The 19,576-nt window shown below is 36.4% G+C and overlaps 4 protein-coding genes across 6 annotated transcripts; 2 read left to right on the top strand and 2 right to left on the bottom strand.

Moving 5' to 3' along the window:
- Positions 1-1,000: 1,000 nt before the first annotated feature.
- LOC106151623 (uncharacterized) lies at positions 1,001-9,586 on the top strand. Of its 2 annotated transcripts, none has more exons than XM_087008951.1 (7): positions 1,001-1,135; positions 1,474-2,916; positions 3,062-3,355; positions 3,777-3,887; positions 5,075-5,331; positions 5,600-5,748; positions 6,345-9,586. In XM_087008951.1, exons 1-7 carry the CDS (start codon positions 1,072-1,074, stop codon positions 6,745-6,747), a joined length of 2,721 nt encoding a protein of 906 aa, XP_086865077.1. In that variant the 5' UTR covers positions 1,001-1,071; the 3' UTR covers positions 6,748-9,586. The 2 variants fall into 2 exon arrangements, with proteins under 2 accessions (XP_086865077.1, XP_086865076.1); XM_087008950.1 differs by having other exon boundaries at positions 3,774-3,887.
- On the bottom strand, positions 6,775-13,864 carry LOC106151622 (uncharacterized). Of its 2 annotated transcripts, none has more exons than XM_087008948.1 (3): positions 13,696-13,864; positions 13,256-13,323; positions 6,775-13,077 (listed from the first exon to the last, which is right to left on the bottom strand). In XM_087008948.1, exon 3 carries the CDS (start codon positions 13,060-13,062, stop codon positions 10,165-10,167), a length of 2,898 nt encoding a protein of 965 aa, XP_086865074.1. In that variant the 5' UTR covers positions 13,063-13,077; positions 13,256-13,323; positions 13,696-13,864; the 3' UTR covers positions 6,775-10,164. The 2 variants fall into 2 exon arrangements, with proteins under 2 accessions (XP_086865074.1, XP_086865075.1); XM_087008949.1 differs by having other exon boundaries at positions 13,256-13,363; positions 13,696-13,856.
- A 178-nt stretch (positions 13,865-14,042) lies between these two features.
- LOC106171487 (NADH dehydrogenase [ubiquinone] 1 alpha subcomplex subunit 2) lies at positions 14,043-16,116 on the top strand. Its single transcript, XM_013551859.2, has 3 exons — positions 14,043-14,184; positions 15,033-15,139; positions 15,576-16,116. The coding sequence occupies exons 1-3, from the start codon at positions 14,093-14,095 to the stop codon at positions 15,662-15,664; spliced, it is 288 nt and encodes a 95-aa protein (XP_013407313.1). The 5' UTR covers positions 14,043-14,092; the 3' UTR covers positions 15,665-16,116.
- A 410-nt stretch (positions 16,117-16,526) lies between these two features.
- LOC106171488 (DNA repair protein XRCC2) lies at positions 16,527-19,567 on the bottom strand. Its single transcript, XM_013551860.2, has 2 exons — positions 19,526-19,567; positions 16,527-18,235 (listed from the first exon to the last, which is right to left on the bottom strand). Exons 1-2 carry the CDS (start codon positions 19,562-19,564, stop codon positions 17,261-17,263), a joined length of 1,014 nt encoding a protein of 337 aa, XP_013407314.2. The 5' UTR covers positions 19,565-19,567; the 3' UTR covers positions 16,527-17,260.
- Between the last annotated feature and the right edge of the window lie 9 nt (positions 19,568-19,576).

Raw genomic sequence — 19,576 nt, 5'->3', positions numbered from 1 at the left:
AAGATAAAGACCCTAAAGGTACTTATGGCAATTGAGTATAATTTGTGCAAGAATGAAAACAGTCATGCTTCTCAGTTACTATAGATCTACCCTATAAATTACCATTATTCGGCTAAAATATAGGTCTGTAGAAGTTTTTTTAAATTTCTAAGTCATTTGCCGTTCTTATTTTAGTGGGTTATATGTTATGGATTACACATAAACCTTGAAATAATATTATTATTTTCACTTATTTCTAGTATGAGGCAGTCTGCATCGTTTATTCTGTAATGATGATCACCCATCATTCAATATCACCGTTTTTCGAGCTTAGGTGAACTGGGGCTGTATTTTAAATGATTATTGGCAGCTTCGACGGGGTTATTTTATTTGGATATTCTGGGCGGGAATAGAGGATAAAGGGGAAGGGTAGGGGGAACCCCACCCCTCCCCACCTGTAACAACATATCTCACTGGCATAGCACTATACATGTACCTCAATATTTGGCAAGGCAGAAGAACGAAGCAATTCTTCAAATCACCTCGAATCTCAGGGTCCTATGGACTCAAACTATGGGTAGGTGCGAAATGGATGGTGACGTGCAAAATTTTATAAACCAACCACTGATAAAACACACAATGATGTCATTTTTGCCAAGGTGACTTTCATCAGACCCCACGCGTTTTTCTGTTTGAGGTTGTTCAAGATGTATATTCTAGTACAGTATGCTGATTGGTTTAAGTCTTATCAGCTACTGATATAATTTATAAACAGAGGTGGCTTACTGGTATGCGGTGTCTCAAAAGTTCGTGATTCTTTTGAGAAGGCTGTCTCATATTAAATGACAAATTACAAATTACAAGAAATTTAGGAGCGTAAGAGGTTATATGAAGAGACATGCTTTCTGATATGTAGATTTAATACATTATCTCACGGAGGAAAATTATTTGCAGAAAAAGCAATTACCAGAGTTAACTGTATACACGTATTTTACATCTACTCTGTAATTACGGATAACTACTAAATGCAGGTTGTACGACCCCGACAATTTTTCCCGGACGTCAACAGCGCAGTCACCCTGGGTGTTAGGAATGGAAATGTTAACTGTATGCTTTTGCGTTCTTTCGTTTGGATTGTTGGTGAACTGTAACATAGGTAGGCTTATTTATATATTTGTTTATTTATTTATTTGACTACATTTATTATCTGAATACTGGTGTTGTCGATATAGGTTACAAAATTAAACTCAGATCACTCCCTGAGGTGAACCGATTAAGAGGATTGTTGAGCGAGAAGATGATATTTAGAAAGCTAAGAAGTACCAACAAACACTTTTTTCAGTATTTTTTACATGATTGTTCAATTTACAACTCTTGATGATAACCAGTGTTCAACCTGTCTTTTGTCCTTTAATAATGTGAACTGTGCTAAAAATAAGAAGCATTAACATGACTACATAAGACATTTCAACCTTACTTGCACTTTCATTTCAGATGTTCCTGATAATAGCGGCAAAGAATTCATTATAGCTTTCATGAACAACACGTTCATAAATAATGACAGCCTAAATGTATTTCTTACAACCGACTTCCCTTCTCCAGTCCAGGTTCGTATTACTGCCCATTCATCCTATCTCCATCACCTCCCACAAAGTAATAAAACAGTCAGCGTACGTAGGGGTTCAATAACCAGGGTAAATATTCCTGATATTTTCGCAATGAAAGACACAAACAGAGATTTCAAAGGTGTCCGTTTATCCGCTGACGAAGACTTCATTGCCTATGGTTCCAATGCAGAATCTTATAGTTTGGACGCATTTCTAGCTCTCCCTGTGGATATTCTAGGACAGGAGTACATTGCTGGTAGCTATAGCGTTTGTTCAAGTTTTTATCCTGCGCTAATAGGACTTGCTGGCGTTCACAACAGTACGCATATAGACATTACTCCTGTTAATGGCACTAATATCACAGTTATGGGTCACACTGTAAGTTCTAAAAAACATATCATTCTGAATAGACTTGAGACCATTCAAATCCAATCTACCAGCGACATTACAGGTACGAGGATCAATTCATCAAAACCACTGGCAGTTGTGTCAGGAAATAAATGCGCCAATATTCCGTGTGGAATTATAGGTTGTGATCATTTGGTAGAACAGATGTATCCAGTCGATAGATGGGGCTATACGTTCACAGTTGTTCCATCAGCTTACCGGCAAAGTGGGGATATTGTTCGGGTTGTAGGCAGTACTGATGACACCGTGGTCGACATAACCGGTATCTCGCGTTTAATTCTTCATAGGTCTGACTTTTATGAATTCAATGCATCGAAGAACGCTCCTGTGTTTCTAAATGCCAGTAAGCCCATTATGGTGTTGCAGTTTACGCAGAGCCAAGACACAGATGGTCTGGACAGTGATCCTTACATGATGGTTGTGCCTGCCATAGAACAATTCTCGACCAGTTACACCATCGCTACCACCAATCTTCCTGATAAAGTTTACAAAAACTTCGTAAATATAGTCATCAAAAGCAGTTCCAAAGAAGGTCTTAGAGTTGATGGAACCGCTCTCTGTGGTGTTACGTGGCTGGCCATCCCCGGAACAGACTTTACTGCTGCTCAGCTGAACATCACTGAGGGCACACATCGCATAGAACATATTTCCCCTATTCAGACTTTCTCAGTATTCTCCTACGGGTTTGCTGAATCCGTTTCTTATGGCTATCCAGGAGGACTGAGACTGGCAAACCTGGACATGACTAAATGCGTCCCGAACACTGGTCAGCCGGCAGATGGCGTTGATAACGATTGTGACATGAAAATTGACGAAGAACTCTTTAATGGTATTGACGATGACGACGATGGCGTAATTGATGAGGATTTGTCTTCCCTACCCCCAGAGGTGGACTTTCCTAAAGATGCAGTCATTGTTTCAGGTGAAAAAAGTCAAATATGTTATCTGAAAGGGGTATATTTAATTTTAAGCCTCTAGTCTTCAATTCAGTTAATGGAATTTTGATATTGTGGCCAACTTATCTATCAATGAATGCACTACTTTAATTTACCTTGGTACCATTTCAGGTAATGCATCTGTGATTTTATACCTGATGGGACAACTCAGTTCACCAAACGTGACAAGCTCTGAACGGTGTACTGTGTACAGTAATATTACTGTTAACTACACAGATTCGACCAATGTCAATCGCTGTGGGGTGGACATCAAGCGCACGTGGGTCGTGCAGGACGGGTGTGGGAACATCGTGCGGTCAGTTCAGACCATACTTGTATACAATTCATGGCAAGCTCTCCGGGCACATCCTGGACAGAACTGTACGGGGATGGTGGAGGTAGTGGGATGCAATGACACTGCAGACGGTGGGTTCTTACCCTCTTCTAGGACCGTAGATTAATAACGTGTACTTTTCTTTTACAACAGATACTTGTGCCATGAATTAGCCAGAGAGCTTCACGTAGTACATTGTTTTATTCATATCATTAGCACTTCTTTTTACGATCTTTGACGTGCAGTATACATGTAGGTGCTTACAATCAGTTATGCTTGCACAAACAGAACTACATTTAAGAGAAGGTAACGAGGAGTGCTAACGCATGAGACTGCATGTTAATATTCACGTTGATTATATTGCAAGCAAAATTTCACAATTTCAATTTGAAATATTTAAAGTTAATCTGATCACGTTTGATTTTGTCTGGGTAATGATTTGGCGGTGGGAGTTAATGGGTCTACTGGAAGTAACATTCACGGTATAACCTGGTGCTGTGTTCATTCCAGCAGCTGGCCAGTGCACAACTGTCCCATGCCATGGCAGTCAAGGCCTCTTCATGCTCTCTGATGGTCTTGGTTGTTACTGTGACCGGTTTCTCGATAATGCCTCGTGTCTGCAAGGTATATTTTTAGTTTCTTTCAATATTTACTTTCATTAATGGTAATTATTTATTGCTTGAAGACGTTTAACAAGCTGATCAAATTGTTTGAACTACATTTATTAAGTACATATAAAAGAACTCAGCAATTAAAGAAGAGTTACACGAAAAATCAATGCGGCATATTGTGAATTTTAAATGATGCATAATTAACTTCTGTTATACAGGTATGTTATGTTGGATTAATCATAATCTTCTTCTTTCACAAAAGGCTGTTGACTGAGCCTCATTCATCATTCTGATAAATATTCGAAAATTAGAGAATGACTTTTTTATTTCTAAAGTTTTAAATTATTTTCCGTAGCATTTTGTTAATGGACTTACTAGTCGATGACACTGTTTGTGTATGAAAGTTCGTTTTGCTTATGTAACATTCAGAATGAGTGCACACCTAAAGTCTGCTTCCCAACGATTTCTGGCGTCGGGGCTCAAGAATAGGTCTAATCCTTAAGACAAAATATATGGTTTAATTTATTTCAAGGAAAATTAATAGTATTCCACTGAAATATGGTAAATATTGGTGTTCGATAAAAAAGGGCGCAATGTTTAATTTGTTTGGGCCCTTATGATTTATCTTGGGTGAAAGTAGACTGAGATTTTGGTCTAAAAGTTGAGAACAGATTTTGGGGTTAGCAGTCCACAGGCCGTTGATATCATGAAACTTTTTCTGTAAAAGGTTGCTAACACTGACATGAAAGCACTTTTCTATCTATAGGCTATCTTAGGTTGTATTGACTGGCAGGGGTTATCTTTCTTTCGCTTCTGAAATAGGAAAATAACAAGATATGATGTAAACAAACCTAAACCAATATTTACGTTCGTGACACAATCATGGCTTGAGGACTGAGACTTAGAAATGGAGTTTACAGTCACTATTATATTGACATGTTTCCTTTGCAGAAAGATTTTCTGTTCCCACAACCTATGGATTAATGAAAAAAATTGTTTCGATCAAGTATCATAGATGACACGATAATGATGATTTTTGGTTCTTTGCAATAAGGATCATACTTTGGACTAACTGCAAGAGATAAAGAAAATAATGCATCATATAAGAGCATACATGTAATGACATTTCTCAAATCTTTATTTAATAAGTGTATATTGACAATAATATGTGGACATAACAGCCATATTACTTTTTTCTAGGTGAAAATGTAACCACCACTGAAATGCCGGAGTTGATGTTGACGACAGAAAGAGTACGATCTAGCACCGACTATTTAGCCATTAAGACAACGCCTGAGTCTTCGATGTTGACTTGGTCGACAGGCAAAACGCGGCAACACACTGGAAATCCCACTGTTGAAACTACACCTGAGTCTCCGGTGTTGACTTGGTCGACAGGGAAAAAGGGTCAACGCACTGGCAATCCCACTGTTGAAACTACTACTGAAACAGGGACTGTAAGTTACCTTTTTAAAAGAAATATCTAATGATTTTTTGTTAGAATTTTGGCCGAAACACATGCAATCAATATATATATATATATACTGTTAAATTCTTTTTCATGATTATTTGTGAGGTCATTTGTTCATATCAGAAGTTTTAAAACCGATATCACCATCTATAACAACATCACACATCAGCATACACTGCGGATTTCATAATGAACTTTACGTTACGGGTCTGATATTTTTCACGTATATGATTTTAACTTTGATCACCTTTCAGAATGACAGTGGCGGTGGAGCTGCACGTGAAATGAATCCCGAAGGTTCTGAACAAGGTCTCACTATAATTCTACCCGCTGTCACCGGTGTCATCTTGCTCTGCGGAGTTGTCATAGCAACGGCCTTGTGGGTTTTGAAACGAAAGAAAAGGTGAAGACTAATTACTTGAAATTCTTTTTATTTCTGATGTTAGCTTTACATATTTGCAGACTTATATTGACGGAAAATAGCACAAATGGCAAGCACTGAAATTGCGCTCCTGTTTAAGCAAGTGACATGCATGTGTTGTCGCCGTAGCAATAGTCCGAAGGTTCAATAGTCCGAAGGTCCATTGGTCCGAATGTTAATTATAGAACATTCAGACCAATGAACCTTCGATTAAAAAACCGTTGAAATTGTTACCATTTTTTGGAGGAATGAACCTTGGGACCAACGAACCTTCGGACTATCGAGACGCCCACCATGTGTTCATGTCATGATCACTTGACCACCCTTCAAGTTGTGCCCTTCATGCCCACTATATATGAATGTTAGGAGCCGCTCTCGTGTACATTTAAACAATGCAAGCTGTGGGCCAATCTCTAACTATCATTTCAATAGGTTGAGGTCGCCATTTACAAAGTATAGTTTCTGTAACAGTTGATATGCTTAAAAGTCTGGCAGAACCTATTCACCTATTCTTTCATGAAGACGCATAGTGCGTATACCAATGATTGATTTACCTGCTTATGTACATTTAAATTCAGGAGGAAAATTCAAACTTCCCCAGCAGGCGATGAAAATGGAGACCCATCTTCAACTCAGAAAGATATAAACGACAGCAGAGAAGACCCACAAGAAGAAGGTTCCAGTGAGATTCCATACGTTCCTCCGACGACTTGTGCCATACCCATCCCCCCGACACTGAAGCAATTTTCAACGAATCCTTCTCATTCGGGCTCCGACAGGCTTCAATCAAAAGACACAGACAGTTCACACGAGGATAAGTTTGGAAAAGCTGGCGAACATTCTGTTTCTGATGATGGGCTTCACATCTCGGCTACTGGTGGCGCCACCGTGCCACATGATTTACCACCAGTGAGCAACCCATTCGATCAAAACATTCCACAGCGACTCCCAGCACGTCTGCCACCTTTAAAGAAAGAATGAGACGGTCGCATAAACAAGTTGTTTGCATTTTTAAGTACTCAGGATTTCTACGGTTTAATGAAAGACAGATGCAGTGACGGTGTGGATTCAAGACTTATGTGCCACATTCAAACAAAATACATATTCGCACCAGCCTTTGAAAAGGATTTCTCTTTTTTCTATTCATATGCAGAATGCATATCGCGCATTAATTAATATTTGAAAGTAAACTTGCATAAATTTAACGACTTTTGCCTTATCAACTCTAGGACACACTAATCATTCTTTCGTGGGTCCATGCTCAATATGATAAATATGTTTTCTTTTTGCAGTAAACAAATCAATAAAACTGATTCTCATCTTGAAATGTCCGATGTACAACTCATCAACACTAAACTTTTTTTGCATTGTATGCTTCTAAAACAAGTTATGTCCGACTTAAAAGAGAAGCAACACGCGTGCGTATATTGCACGACCTACATACGTACGTAAAACCTGACAAGATAATTAGCCAGAGAAAAATCAATCAACAGGCTATCTGTATATATATACATCACTGTGGCCCTGGTATATCTCAAGGGTATCGTGATGTTGCTCTGCCCAACTGTCTTAGTGTGGTGTTGCTGTACGCAATCTGTATCGTGGAAACCGGAGAAAAGTTTCGTTTCCTTTTCGTTTGTTTTACTGGGCTGTTGTTGGAAGCCAGTTGTTAGAAACTCTAAGAGCCAGTTCTAATAACCGGAATAATAAAAACGTATTTTGTCATTCGCACGTGAAATTGTTCCAAAATCAGTTAGTGATTACAATGTGTACGGAGATTGTAATAATTGATGTCCAGAGTTTATTACCACTGAATTTTATGAGTTATTATCGGATAAGGTACCGGTATTTTAGCTTTCTTGTCCTTCATAGATATCAGGTATTAGTCCGCCAGTGTAAAATGTCATTTCTTAAACGAAATAATTTATATCAAATTATACCCAAAATGGCAGTTAATATGGACTCATTGAAACGAAATCATATCCTAGAAAAGCGCAGACCTCTGCCAAGGCAGCTCAGTTCTCGTTATTTAAACTGGCCAATATTTACACCATTGGCATTAATGTTAATTAAATATGAATTGACTAATTAATTATTTTCAGTTCCATTATTAATTTATCAATGCAATTAGCTCAAATCTCAAAAGTATTGATTTTAATTAGAATTAAGCATCACCAAAATCTAGGGCATTTGTGATCCATCTTTAAACTTCTATCATTGTTATATAATTATCTGTATCTTTTTGCATAATTTTGCTAGGAGACAAAGAGAGATTGTTAATCAACTAGTTAATCGTTAAATGGATCACAACAAAAATGTAATAGTTTCTTATTTGATCTTCTCCCAATAATTTCCAAAAATGTTATCAAAATCCGTCCATAACGTATTCCAACGTATTCATTTTCGTCAAGAGGCTCTTTAAAATCAAGAACTCATTTATGCATATAACCACTGAAGTCTTCTTTTTCAGAAAGGGTAACTTTTGATTTCTTTACATTTGAAAATTTCATATGATCAGGACACAAATACCACATATATTTGATTCAATATTAAAGACAACTACATATTACTTGTGCACTGCGAGATATTTAATTTTCCATGGAAATGGTGAGTTGTGACAAAGGGCATCTTGTTTTTATTGCCCATGTATAAGTTTTGCACTGTGGACACATTTTCTGACCATAATCAGACATTTTTAAACTTCAGAATTTTAAACTTATATTTTTCAAATATCACCTTTTGTATTTAAAGAAAAAAAACTAGATTAATTAAATAATCATTCCAATCTATTTTTGCTGTTTGAAACTCACTAACAGAGCAGTTTACAAGTTGACTGTCCTTTCTTTCCTCCATAATGGCGATCAGTTATCAATTTCTCAAAAACTAATCAATGTTTTTCTGTTTTTGAAGTCATGAATTGATATTCCTGTCAATTTTAAACTATATATGTATTATGGTTTTTGTAAAATATAACTTAGACTCAAAATTCTGTCCATAATGCAAAACCAAATGCCACCGTGTGCATCTTATACTTTTTATACATGTACCTGCCAACTAGACTACAATGTACTACTATACAAAACTAATGATGTAGAACTTGTTACTTTAATATAGTACACAAAATATGGTAATTACTCCATCTTTTCTTTAAATTAGAACATTCCTTGTGAGTGGTAACAACAAAATAAAGAGGGCTTCTCTATAATTCTTTTCAATACAGTAAAAGCACCACAAATGTTATCCAGAAATATTGTTTTTGTGATTAAAAAATTATGTATCTGAATGTTTGATAAGTTTTGACCGTTGAAAAGATAGAGTCATTAACATTATTCTTTTTCAATATTGGAATTGAAAATCATGTCACTTTGCCAAATTCAAGGGAATGATGACATTCCCAGTTTTGCCAATAGCCATGTCTATAACTATAGTGATATAGCAGGAGAGAGGAGTGGCTTTTAAAATTTGAGCACCAAACAGAGGTTACATCAGGGGCATGCTACTAACTGTTTACGTACTAAATTAAATGAAGTGTAAAAAGTCCAGTCTACCCACATTTCCAGCACTGTTTACCTATACAAAATGCTATCCACTTCACATACACACACAATATATATCAATAAAGTGAAAACCTACATAAATTGAAATATTACCTTACACAAATGAAAATATGTAGAACTTTGCATGCACTCTACAATGTTAAAACGTCTACTATACAAAACTTAATTCCTACATTAATAATACTTAGAAAAGGATTAGAGATAAGTAACAAGAAAACTATAATCTCCTTCTCTTAAAGTAATTCAAGGTTTCAGATCTACTTTATCATGTAAGTTTTTTTCTTACATGATAAAGACCAATCACCAGCTGGGTTCACTCTTGGCTGTGATCTCAAAACCTTTCTCGCTAACCAGTACACACAACAGTCAATATCATTAACTCTTTAATTACTAATCAAACACAACCTTGTAGAAAACTGTAATTCATAAACCAGATATTTTCTCTATCCACTAGACTAAACATCTATCTATCTATCAAACATAATTATGCGTTATGATACACAGCACCAATTTGTGTTCTAAAAACAGTTTTAAAAAATAATAAATAAATAAAAAAGCACCACTTGTAACTTGTCCCAAGACTGGGACCAGGAATGCAGCAATATCTTATTTGTTACCTCTGCATATCTCAATATGCTTAAAAAGACTATATATAAACGATTTCCATATCTAAACTGTAACTGTAAAAGGAATTAAATAAAAGTAGTACATGTAATCCATGTAGATGTAACGTTAAAAATTAGAAGTAAATTTTGTCAAAGCCCTCTTTTTAAAAAACTTTCTCCTTAAATCATGTGTGGTGGACACAGTCTGATGCTCAACTAGTTAAGCTGTGTTTCAACTATGAAGTTTGAACAACTTCAAGGGATGCGTCTGAAAGACATAGCTCTGATACTGTTTGTGTATGAAGCTGAAGGGCATCCTTCTCCCTTTTGTGAAGTTTCATGTGGTTACGCAGGTGAACTTTGTACGTGAAGCATCTCTGGCAAACCTCGCATTCATGTGGCTTCGGTGCCGAGTGTAACTTCTCGTGGATGACCAGTTGTAGCTTAGTGTTCAAACTCTCTGCGCAGAATTTGCATTTATACGTCCCTTTCGTTTGACAGTGGCGAATATGCTTCCTGTGACTACACTTATTTTTTAATACTTTCCCACATTTACTGCAGTCGTAAATAATAGTCTGTCCATTTGGATGTATTAAACGCTCGTGTAAATCAACACCTCGTTGTTGAGTGAATGACTTTGGGCAGTACTGACAATGGAAGGGCTTATCTATGCTATTCATGTGAGAATGTAGTTCGTGTCTTCGACAGTGAGACTTCAGGAAGAAACCCTTGCTGCAAAACTGGCAGAAGTGTTTTCTTATTCCATTGTGCATCATTTCATGGAGCTTACAATTTCTTTTCAACCTGAAGGTCTTCTCACAAAAATTACAGGGGAATGGTTTTTCTCCGGTGTGAATCCTTTCATGATCCCGTAGCCTCCCTTTAGCTGAAAACTTCATTCCACAGTAACTACACATGAAATCTTTTTCAGCAAAATGTGTGCTACGTTCATGACTTCTACACAGGGATGCAGTAAAGAACAACTTTCCACATACCAAACATGGGAAAGTCCTCTCTCTGGTGTGGCATATTTCATGCTTTCTCAATGCAATTTGCCCTTTAAAGACCTTGCTACAATACTTGCAGGTTAAAACAGCAGCAGTGTTGTGAGATTGCTGGTGATCGCGTAGATGTGATAAACGGACAAAGGTCTTGTTGCAGACGTCGCAGTGAAACAATCCTTCCCCCGTGTGTATCTTCTCGTGACAACGAAGGTAAGCTTTATCTGAGCAAACCTTACCACAGTGCTTACAAGTGTACGACTCCGGATCATTATGCTGCCTCATGTGACGCTTCAAGTTTGAGCCTGTGGTGCACTGCTTCCCACACATCTCGCACACGTGAAATCCTGGCGTATGGGTTTCCATGTGTGATTTGAGATGGGAAGTTTTAGCAAATGTTTTCTCGCACTGTTCACACTTCAGCAGATTTTCCCCAGTATGTAATTTCTCATGAGTTTTAACGTATTTCTGACTTATCATCTTGCCACAGTAAGTGCACATAACATTTTTTACATATTGTTGGTTTCCATGCACTTGTCTCATATGTTCATTTAGATATTTCTTAGAGAAAGCCTTCCCACAAAGATAACACTCAAACTTCTGGGCACCCTCACTTCCATGGATCCTCGTCATGTGCTCCTTCATGTACTTCTGCCCGAAGGTCTTGCCACAGATGCTACATATGCAAGGGGGTTCGAAATTGTTGTGAACTTTACTAATGTGCGCATTGATCTGAGACTTGGAGGCAAATACCTTTCCACACTGCTCACACGTGTGGAGATTTTCTCCAGTGTGCCTTCGTTTGTGCGTTTCTAAGGACCTCAGACTTGCGAATGTTTTTCCACAATCCTCGCAAGCCACTCCACTGGTAATCTCCGTGGCAGAATGCACTCCACTCTGTAGGTGTCCCTGCAGGTCACTTTCACTTCTAAATCTTTTTTCACAAATTTTACACCTTATCTTTTTCACTTGATTTATACCATTATCATTTCCACTGCTTTTGATGTCAGAGTGAACTGTACCAATGTGTTCATTGAGATGTGAGTTGGATACGAAGGTCTTTCCACAGTGCTCACACTTTTTGAGATCTTTTCCAGTGTGCCAGCGGTCATGTATCTTTAAATAGCGCTGACTTGCAAATGATTTCCCACATTTGTTGCAAGTCACTTGAATTTTAGTTTCAGTAGAAGTATGCACCTTGTCCTGTTTGTTTCTCTGCGGGTCAACTGGACTGCTTTTTCTTTTACAAATTTTGGGGTCATTTTTTTTCTTTTGAATTTTTCTAATTTTACCATTTTTTTGCTTGTCTACAAATTCATTTTTGCTTTTATGACTCCTTGGAATAGTATGTGTGCTTTGTCTGCTGTCTGAAAATTTTGGTGCAAGAAGTTGAACGTTTGCTCTCTTGAAAGATGCTCTTTTCTTCTTTTTGTCTCTTTTTGTTGATGGATGCCTTTTCTCATGAGAATCTCTACTTATTTGGGAATTGTAGGATTTGTCACAGTGTTTACAATTGAATTGCTCTCTTTTTGGCTGTACATCTTTTGTTTCTAGCACCTCATCGTGAACTTCTAAAGAGTCATCCAGTCCCAACTGAAAAGAACTTAAAGCCTCGGTCAACATCAAATTGAACACATGGTTTTCTTCTTTTACATGATTTTCTTCTAAAAATTTATAACTTTCAAGATTGTCATTTGGCACATTCATGAAATCACATTCCAAGGGGAATTCTTGCTTAATCTTTGACAACAACTCATTTGTTTCATAAGTGTTTCCACACATTTCAGCATTTTTCATGTCACTATTGGTTGCATGTGTATTTGTTAGGTAAGTGGTGGCCCACGGTTCAGCAGGTTGCTGGACACCACTGGTTGTCTGTGTGTTTGTTAGGTAAGTGGTGCCACATGGTTCAGCAGGTCGCTGGGCACCACTGGTTGTCTGTGTATCCTCAGGAATCACTGCTGTTGACACTGCAACATGCATCAACATCTGATTAGTTCCCATGTCACAGTCAACATCTTGTGTATCTTGAACTGGAGCAGAAATATCTTTACACTTTGTTGGTGTGCTGGTCCAGTTGCCTCCCAGAGAGCTGTCAGTGTATCCATTATCAGGTGCCCCAGGAAAGTCCATTATGAAGCTAGTGAACTGAAAGAAAATCAAAATGACATATATAGAATGAGATTAAGTTATGATATTATTTTAGACTATTACCTATATCTGAATTATCTTACATGTAAGTGTTTGTGTTGATATCTATTGCCATAACAAAAAGGTAATTATCTTATATGCTCGTAATGCATAAGGCAAGCATGCAAACTGTTACCTTCAAAATTGTTCAACTGGGTCTTGTTGTAGACAACAGTGCTGGAACTGCGACTGTATGAGTAAATGCTGCAGAAAATAACAAACGAATTGTGGACTTCTGACTTCACTGTGAATACATGAATAATCAAACAATGCACTATGATAAATGTTTGTGTGTGTGTGTTGCGTCAAATTTGGTTTTAATAAAAAATAGAACAATGCATAGATCGAGGATCAGACAAAGCGAACAAAGACGAATGCTGCTAACTTGCATTTAAGTTAATTTCAGTATTCTACTGCTATACAACATTACTGTGGCATATGTTTAACTAAATCCATCATAGCTACACAAATTTTAATAGAGAAGTTTACGTATATGTATAAATACTAAAGGCTGAGTAATGCCATTAAGCAAATTGTTTTAAAATGTAATTCGAAATATTGTATTTGTTAACTCACCCAGCTCACTTTCGGGCTTGCATAATATTTCTTGCCTCAGCTCGGACTTATGTTTAAAAATAAATTGATCAATATTTTTTTTCTGCCCAAACGACTTTAAATGGCTTTGCGAAGACTGTGTTTCTTTTTCAGTTAGTTTTCATGGGTTGTAATGCTCTACAGATAGAGGGCTACAGGTGTTTTAACAGGGAAAAGCTCAACACTGTTAACAATCGTATGTAATATATATTGATCTTGACTTAATAATAATTTTCACAATTAAAAATGTATGTAAATAAAATGATTTTGTTGTAAAGTAGAATATTCTATGGCGTTTATTTATTATTTTAATGATATAAGAGTCTTGTCTTGCATTGTTTGCCACCCAACGGGCAAATCTATTCATCAAGCTAGCGTAATGGCTGCCGGAAAGATAGCAAAATTTGGTAACCATTTAAAAGAGCTTCGAATCCATCTCTGTCAAAAATCGCCACAAAGTCAGGGTGTTAGGTAAGACATACGTATGTTTTTTATTGTAAATATAGAAATGTCAAGTTGTTACTGTTTTTTTTACTTATAAATTCTGAGTGTTTATCTCGGCTTCGTTCGCAAAATTTGAGCTAAATATAATGGCAATGCACGTTGTCACCTTGTTCGTCTTAGACGTGGATGCTAGCTCTGCCTAACTTGAGATTCCCCAGGAAATCTAAGCAAAACATTAAAACGGAGGTGTATTCTTTTCACAAAAATTGTGCTCTCATGAGTGATATGCATATGTACTTTATTGCACAGAGCAATAACTTAAAAATAGTTAAAAGACATTTTAACATCTCTTTTACGCATTTTTGGATTATCATTATCATAGCCCACCATCAGCAGTCAGTGAATTTCTGAAGCACAGGCTTCAGCATCTTGTAAAGGCCAATGAAACATCCACAACAAACCGGCTTGCACGAAATTCATGCATTATGATTATCATTTCTTTTGACGATATTGATATGTCAGCACAGTGTAAATTTTAAAAAATCGACAAGAGGAGTGCTAATGCATGAATCCAGTGCTACAAATCAGCCTGTTACTAAATTTTCTAGAAGGCAAACCATCCTTAACATTTGCCACTTATCATTAATGTGTACTAGTATGATGTGATGTAGATCATACCTTAGTAGATGGTTACATGCTTGTACTACTAGTATCTGTTACTACACCATGATAACTATTCATGAAGAAAGAACTTGTAATTGAAATACATTATTTACAGATATATTTTAAACAAAGAACATTTATCTCTTATTTCATGTATAACATCATATCTTGTAACTGATAAGTCTCATATTCATGTGTAACTAATTTTTCAGGGAATTTATCGAAAATCATTATGTGCCCTTAAAACAGGCCAACCCAAGGTTTCCCATTTTAATAAGAGAGTGCCAAGGTGTACAACCTGTACTTTATGCAAGATATGGTAAGTATCGCATTCAGGGGGTTAATCAAGATTTTGAAACAAGCTGTCTAAAATTGCCTCCACTATTTTCTGAACGTAGTTGTCCTGTAACTATCTATAATCTTTTGCACTTTTAGAGGTATGGACATTACTTATCATAAGTCTGATTTTTGACATCAATTGGACATTCTTTCAATTCTTTCAGTGCAGTGTCATCAGGCACATTTGTCAAATTTCCTATCAGTAACAACATCAGTAGTAATTTTAAAATTTATTCGTATAATTTTTTAAAGTTTCATTCTATAACATTTTTCCCAAAAATATGAGATGTAGCCTTTGGCTATATTCTTTCATGCCCCTGCATCATTCACTTTCACATCAATTTGTTTCAGCATTTACATTTGATTGAAATATATTCTTCAGTTTATCATTTGATACATTTATCTTTTCTTTTCAGAATTTGGTAAAGAATCAAGTATGTCACTGGCCAGTAAAACAAAGGATCAGATCCTCCAAGAAATACTAACTCTAGCTAAGGCCAAATAGCATTCATATGTCAACCACATGCAGCAGTGACTTTCTGTTAATTTCAAGTGATGCCATTCAGATCTATTTGGAAAACATGCAGCAGTTGGTTATTTTTTGATGTAGTGGTCACATCTACAGGGGTAGTATGTCTCTATTCCTTTTCAAAGAAAAATAATTTGAGTGCAAACAGCAATTTTTTGTTTTTGTTTGAAGCAACAGAAGAAGTGTGTTAGTTTCTAAATGAAATAAAGGGCCTTTTAATGAGCACACAGAATAATTGTATATTGCAGGGGTATACATTGGACATTTCTTATAGTGGCAGTGTTTCAGCTGAAGTTGTTGAGTAAACGAACTCTGGTTCAGAATGTTATACTAGTATATCACCAATGTAGATAACATGCTGTTTGAGTTTCATATGTGTGGCACAGCATTTATATTGATTCTTGAATAAATGTTTTGTTATTAGCAAATTTCAATTTGTTTGTTTCTGCTGTACCTGTATGTTTTGTTAAAGGGCCAGGGCATATACTAAGGTTTTAAACACTTTTTTTAAACCTAAAAGTACATCAATTACTTCTTGTTGAACTTATCTAAAGGCAAGCAAAACTTGTTTTTACTTTTTAAGCAGATAAATGCCTTGAACAAATGTTTTCAAAAATGACCACATTTATCACCTTCTGATTCTCCTTGCCACTGCTTTTCCATCTTGATACAATTTTGAATCCTGCACAACCAGAAAGTTGGTTCTTGAAGTGATGGTAGAATCTGGACAACCCACACTCAAGCATTCAAATTAGTTTTTAATTAATGATTTTTTATTTTTCCTAGATTATAATAGCGTTATGGCAAGTGATAGAAAATTGGAGCAAAGGCTGGTGGGTCCAAAATAAAAATACAATTTATTCCAAAGAGAAATGTGTTGTAAAGCAAAACGAACTGCAAGTTTGAAAAATACTTGAATTATTTGCACTTTTAATAAGATAATCTTTAAAGATACATACGAACCGAGCATCGATGGAGTGCGGATTCACAGTAACACATGTAAACCACTTCTACTAGTTTCTTATACGACTCAAATAAATTCGACATGCCAAAGGATGAACTGAATAGATCACTCGATCAGCCATAAAAGAACTTTAGACTGCTCCTTTCTTTAAATTTTTGGTTGGAAATTTAACAAAATTGATGCAGCTTGCCTTTTTAACTCTTAAACAATTATGTAGTAAAACACTGTTGACCAATTGCAAATATTACATTCGTATTTGCATGTTCCAGACTTCATTGTCTTCACTGAATACTACAAAGGGATATCAATATACCAAGTTTACTCATCATGACAAAGTAGAACAATTGTCTTAAATCACAAATTTTGTTATCACTCTCACTTCAAAGTAGGCTGTAATTATATGTGAATATTGAATAATGTCTAAGAAAAACATTGGACAATTATTTTGAATTTCTTTTGTACTGAGAAATACAGCAGTAGCAGTGTATTTTGCAAAGAAATTAAAACGCTTAAATTGGTATAAAATTGCTTGCATTTAATTTGGAAACCTCACCAATAACTTTTTAAATGGCGCTCTTGCATTTTATTACACTGATATTATGCCGTTTTCAAATATATTCAATTCCATTTTCAGAAACTATGAATTTCTCTTGACAGAGAAAACTGGATGTCAGGTTGAAAAGTTTTAAAATAAACATTTGTGCATTTACTGATTGTTTTACTTTGTTTCCTTGTCCCTTGCTAAATGACCACCTAGAAGAAACCATTTTCTGCCAGGCTTTACATAAATATTCACAGTGGTCAGAAGATTTATCACCAGTTTGAATACTTGGATTTCCAGTGCAATCTTTCTCCTCTGTTTTATCCAAGGCTAGGTTATTTCTTTTGTGAATGATTGCTGGTTTTGTTGCAAATATTACTAAATTATACGAGGTTATGAGTTTGTTCAGAATCTTGCACACTTGTCTCTGATTACTCTCCCTTGCTACTGCACTGTCACAACCATTACTGTGATCTATCCAATAGAATGCAGATAAACTGTCTAACATCAGAATACATATTTCTGGTCTATTCAAAAGCAGAGCATCTAAAGAATGGAGTGTGGCAATAAGCTGTGTTGGACTTGAACAACGGAAAACAAATAAACGCTTGAGACATGATTTTATGAAAGTTTCCTTGTCAGTTTGAGTTGGTAGTTTCGGATTTTCTTGTTCTGGTAAGTCTTTGTACCCTGTATTACTGGTTATACCCCCATTCTGGGGTATTAAGTCTCCATTTTTCTGGAGTCCAGTAGCTTCTGAGACAACTCTATCAACTCTGTTTTCTAACAGTGTTGACAGTCTCAAAATGGAGAAGTGATAGTCGGTGTCTATCAAAATTATCCCAGCTTCTTGACCATAGAAAGAAAATCCTCTCCAGTTCCGTGGGAGAATGGTATTTAAGATAATGTGGAGCAGCATTTCTGTTTTACCGCATCCTTCATCACCATATAACTCTATCACATCTCTCTTTTGTGGACCACTGGGTAGAAGATGAGGTTCTACATACATAAGATCTGGTTTTGTACCCAGGCGGGCAAGTAACTGAAAAAAAACAAAAAAACAAAAACAGTTTCATATTGTTCTGTGGAATCTAGCTAAGATCTGCATTGAATGTTTGCTTACTAGTTTGTCATTTGGAGGGCCACTAGATGCAAAAGACAACAGCTCTTTTGGGTTAGCCCTGACATAGAGTTAGAAGCAAAGCACCATCAACACAGTGTCTAGGATGAATTTTCATGTCAAATATGGTTGCCGATTTGCACAAATTTCTTGCATGAGCACTCCTTTTTTATGTCTGCTTAAGGCAAAATATGTGCAAATACTTAAAGTAAAACAGGAGTACCTTCCATTTCATGCCAGTTACTGACATGTTGCCATAGGCATATACACTTAGCAATGTGTTCAGAAAGTGTTGTTCAGATTAAGAAAGGTTTGAAAGACAATATAATAATCTGTTTTTTTCCTAATTTGTTTAAAATTAAAGAAAAAAATTATGATGTTTTAGAAGAAGGGCTTCACAACTTGTTTCAGCTGTACCAGTACTTCAAAAAATTCCCACTAACATACGAAATTAGACTAATATGTGATTGTAACCTCTGAGGTGTGCTATCAGCTTAACTATTAGCATACCTAAAGAAAGCTTTCAAGATGGAAATTGAAATATCGGAGTGCAGAGATTAACTTGTGTGAACTACTGATTAAAACAGGCATTTACCATGACTGTTGAAAAACAGATGAAGAAATTCTTTACTAGATTTATTGGCAATGATTACAGTATACGTCAAACACTGACAGCTAGTTGACAACAACACAGCAAACAACAGCAAATGCTTCTACCCTCTGCAAAGAAAAACAGATATCTTCAGAAACTCCTACCAAAACTTATACTTTATTGGAACCAAAAATAGTTTGTCAACAGTCTGTTGACTTGTTTTTGGATGGCAAAAATAAGCATTTTTGGTGATTTTCACGCCCGTGAAGTGTACCTTTAACACATTCAGATGGAGATTTGCTTTAAAATTTAATAAATTGTTGATACTGGTAGCTCAGTCGGTAAGAGCGGTCGAACGGTTTGCGAGAGTGCCGGGCTCGAATCCCGTTCGAGCCTTGGTGCTTTCTCCCCCCAAATCGCTACAACAGGTACATACTGTACCCTACAGTACTGTATGTACAGTACATGTATGGAAGGGGAAATGAACAAATCAATCTTGTAATGCAGTTAAAGGTACATGTGCACTGTTGATAGAGCTTTCCATATAATAAAAAGTAAATAAGCCCCGTCAAAGAATGTCTTTATCTGTTACGTTCTGTTTCTTAAAACATATTTTATACCTGCGCGCCGCTTTCACACCTGGGAGTCGCCATTATCATAAGGCTGCTTAC

This window comes from Lingula anatina, chromosome 3, assembly GCF_051362555.1.
Source record: "Lingula anatina isolate TDL-2025a chromosome 3, LinAna3.0, whole genome shotgun sequence".
Classification (NCBI taxonomy): Eukaryota; Metazoa; Brachiopoda; class Lingulata; order Lingulida; family Lingulidae; genus Lingula; species Lingula anatina.
Note: the sequence above shows the minus strand (reverse complement) of the source record. Positions and strands in the feature narration are given on the sequence as shown.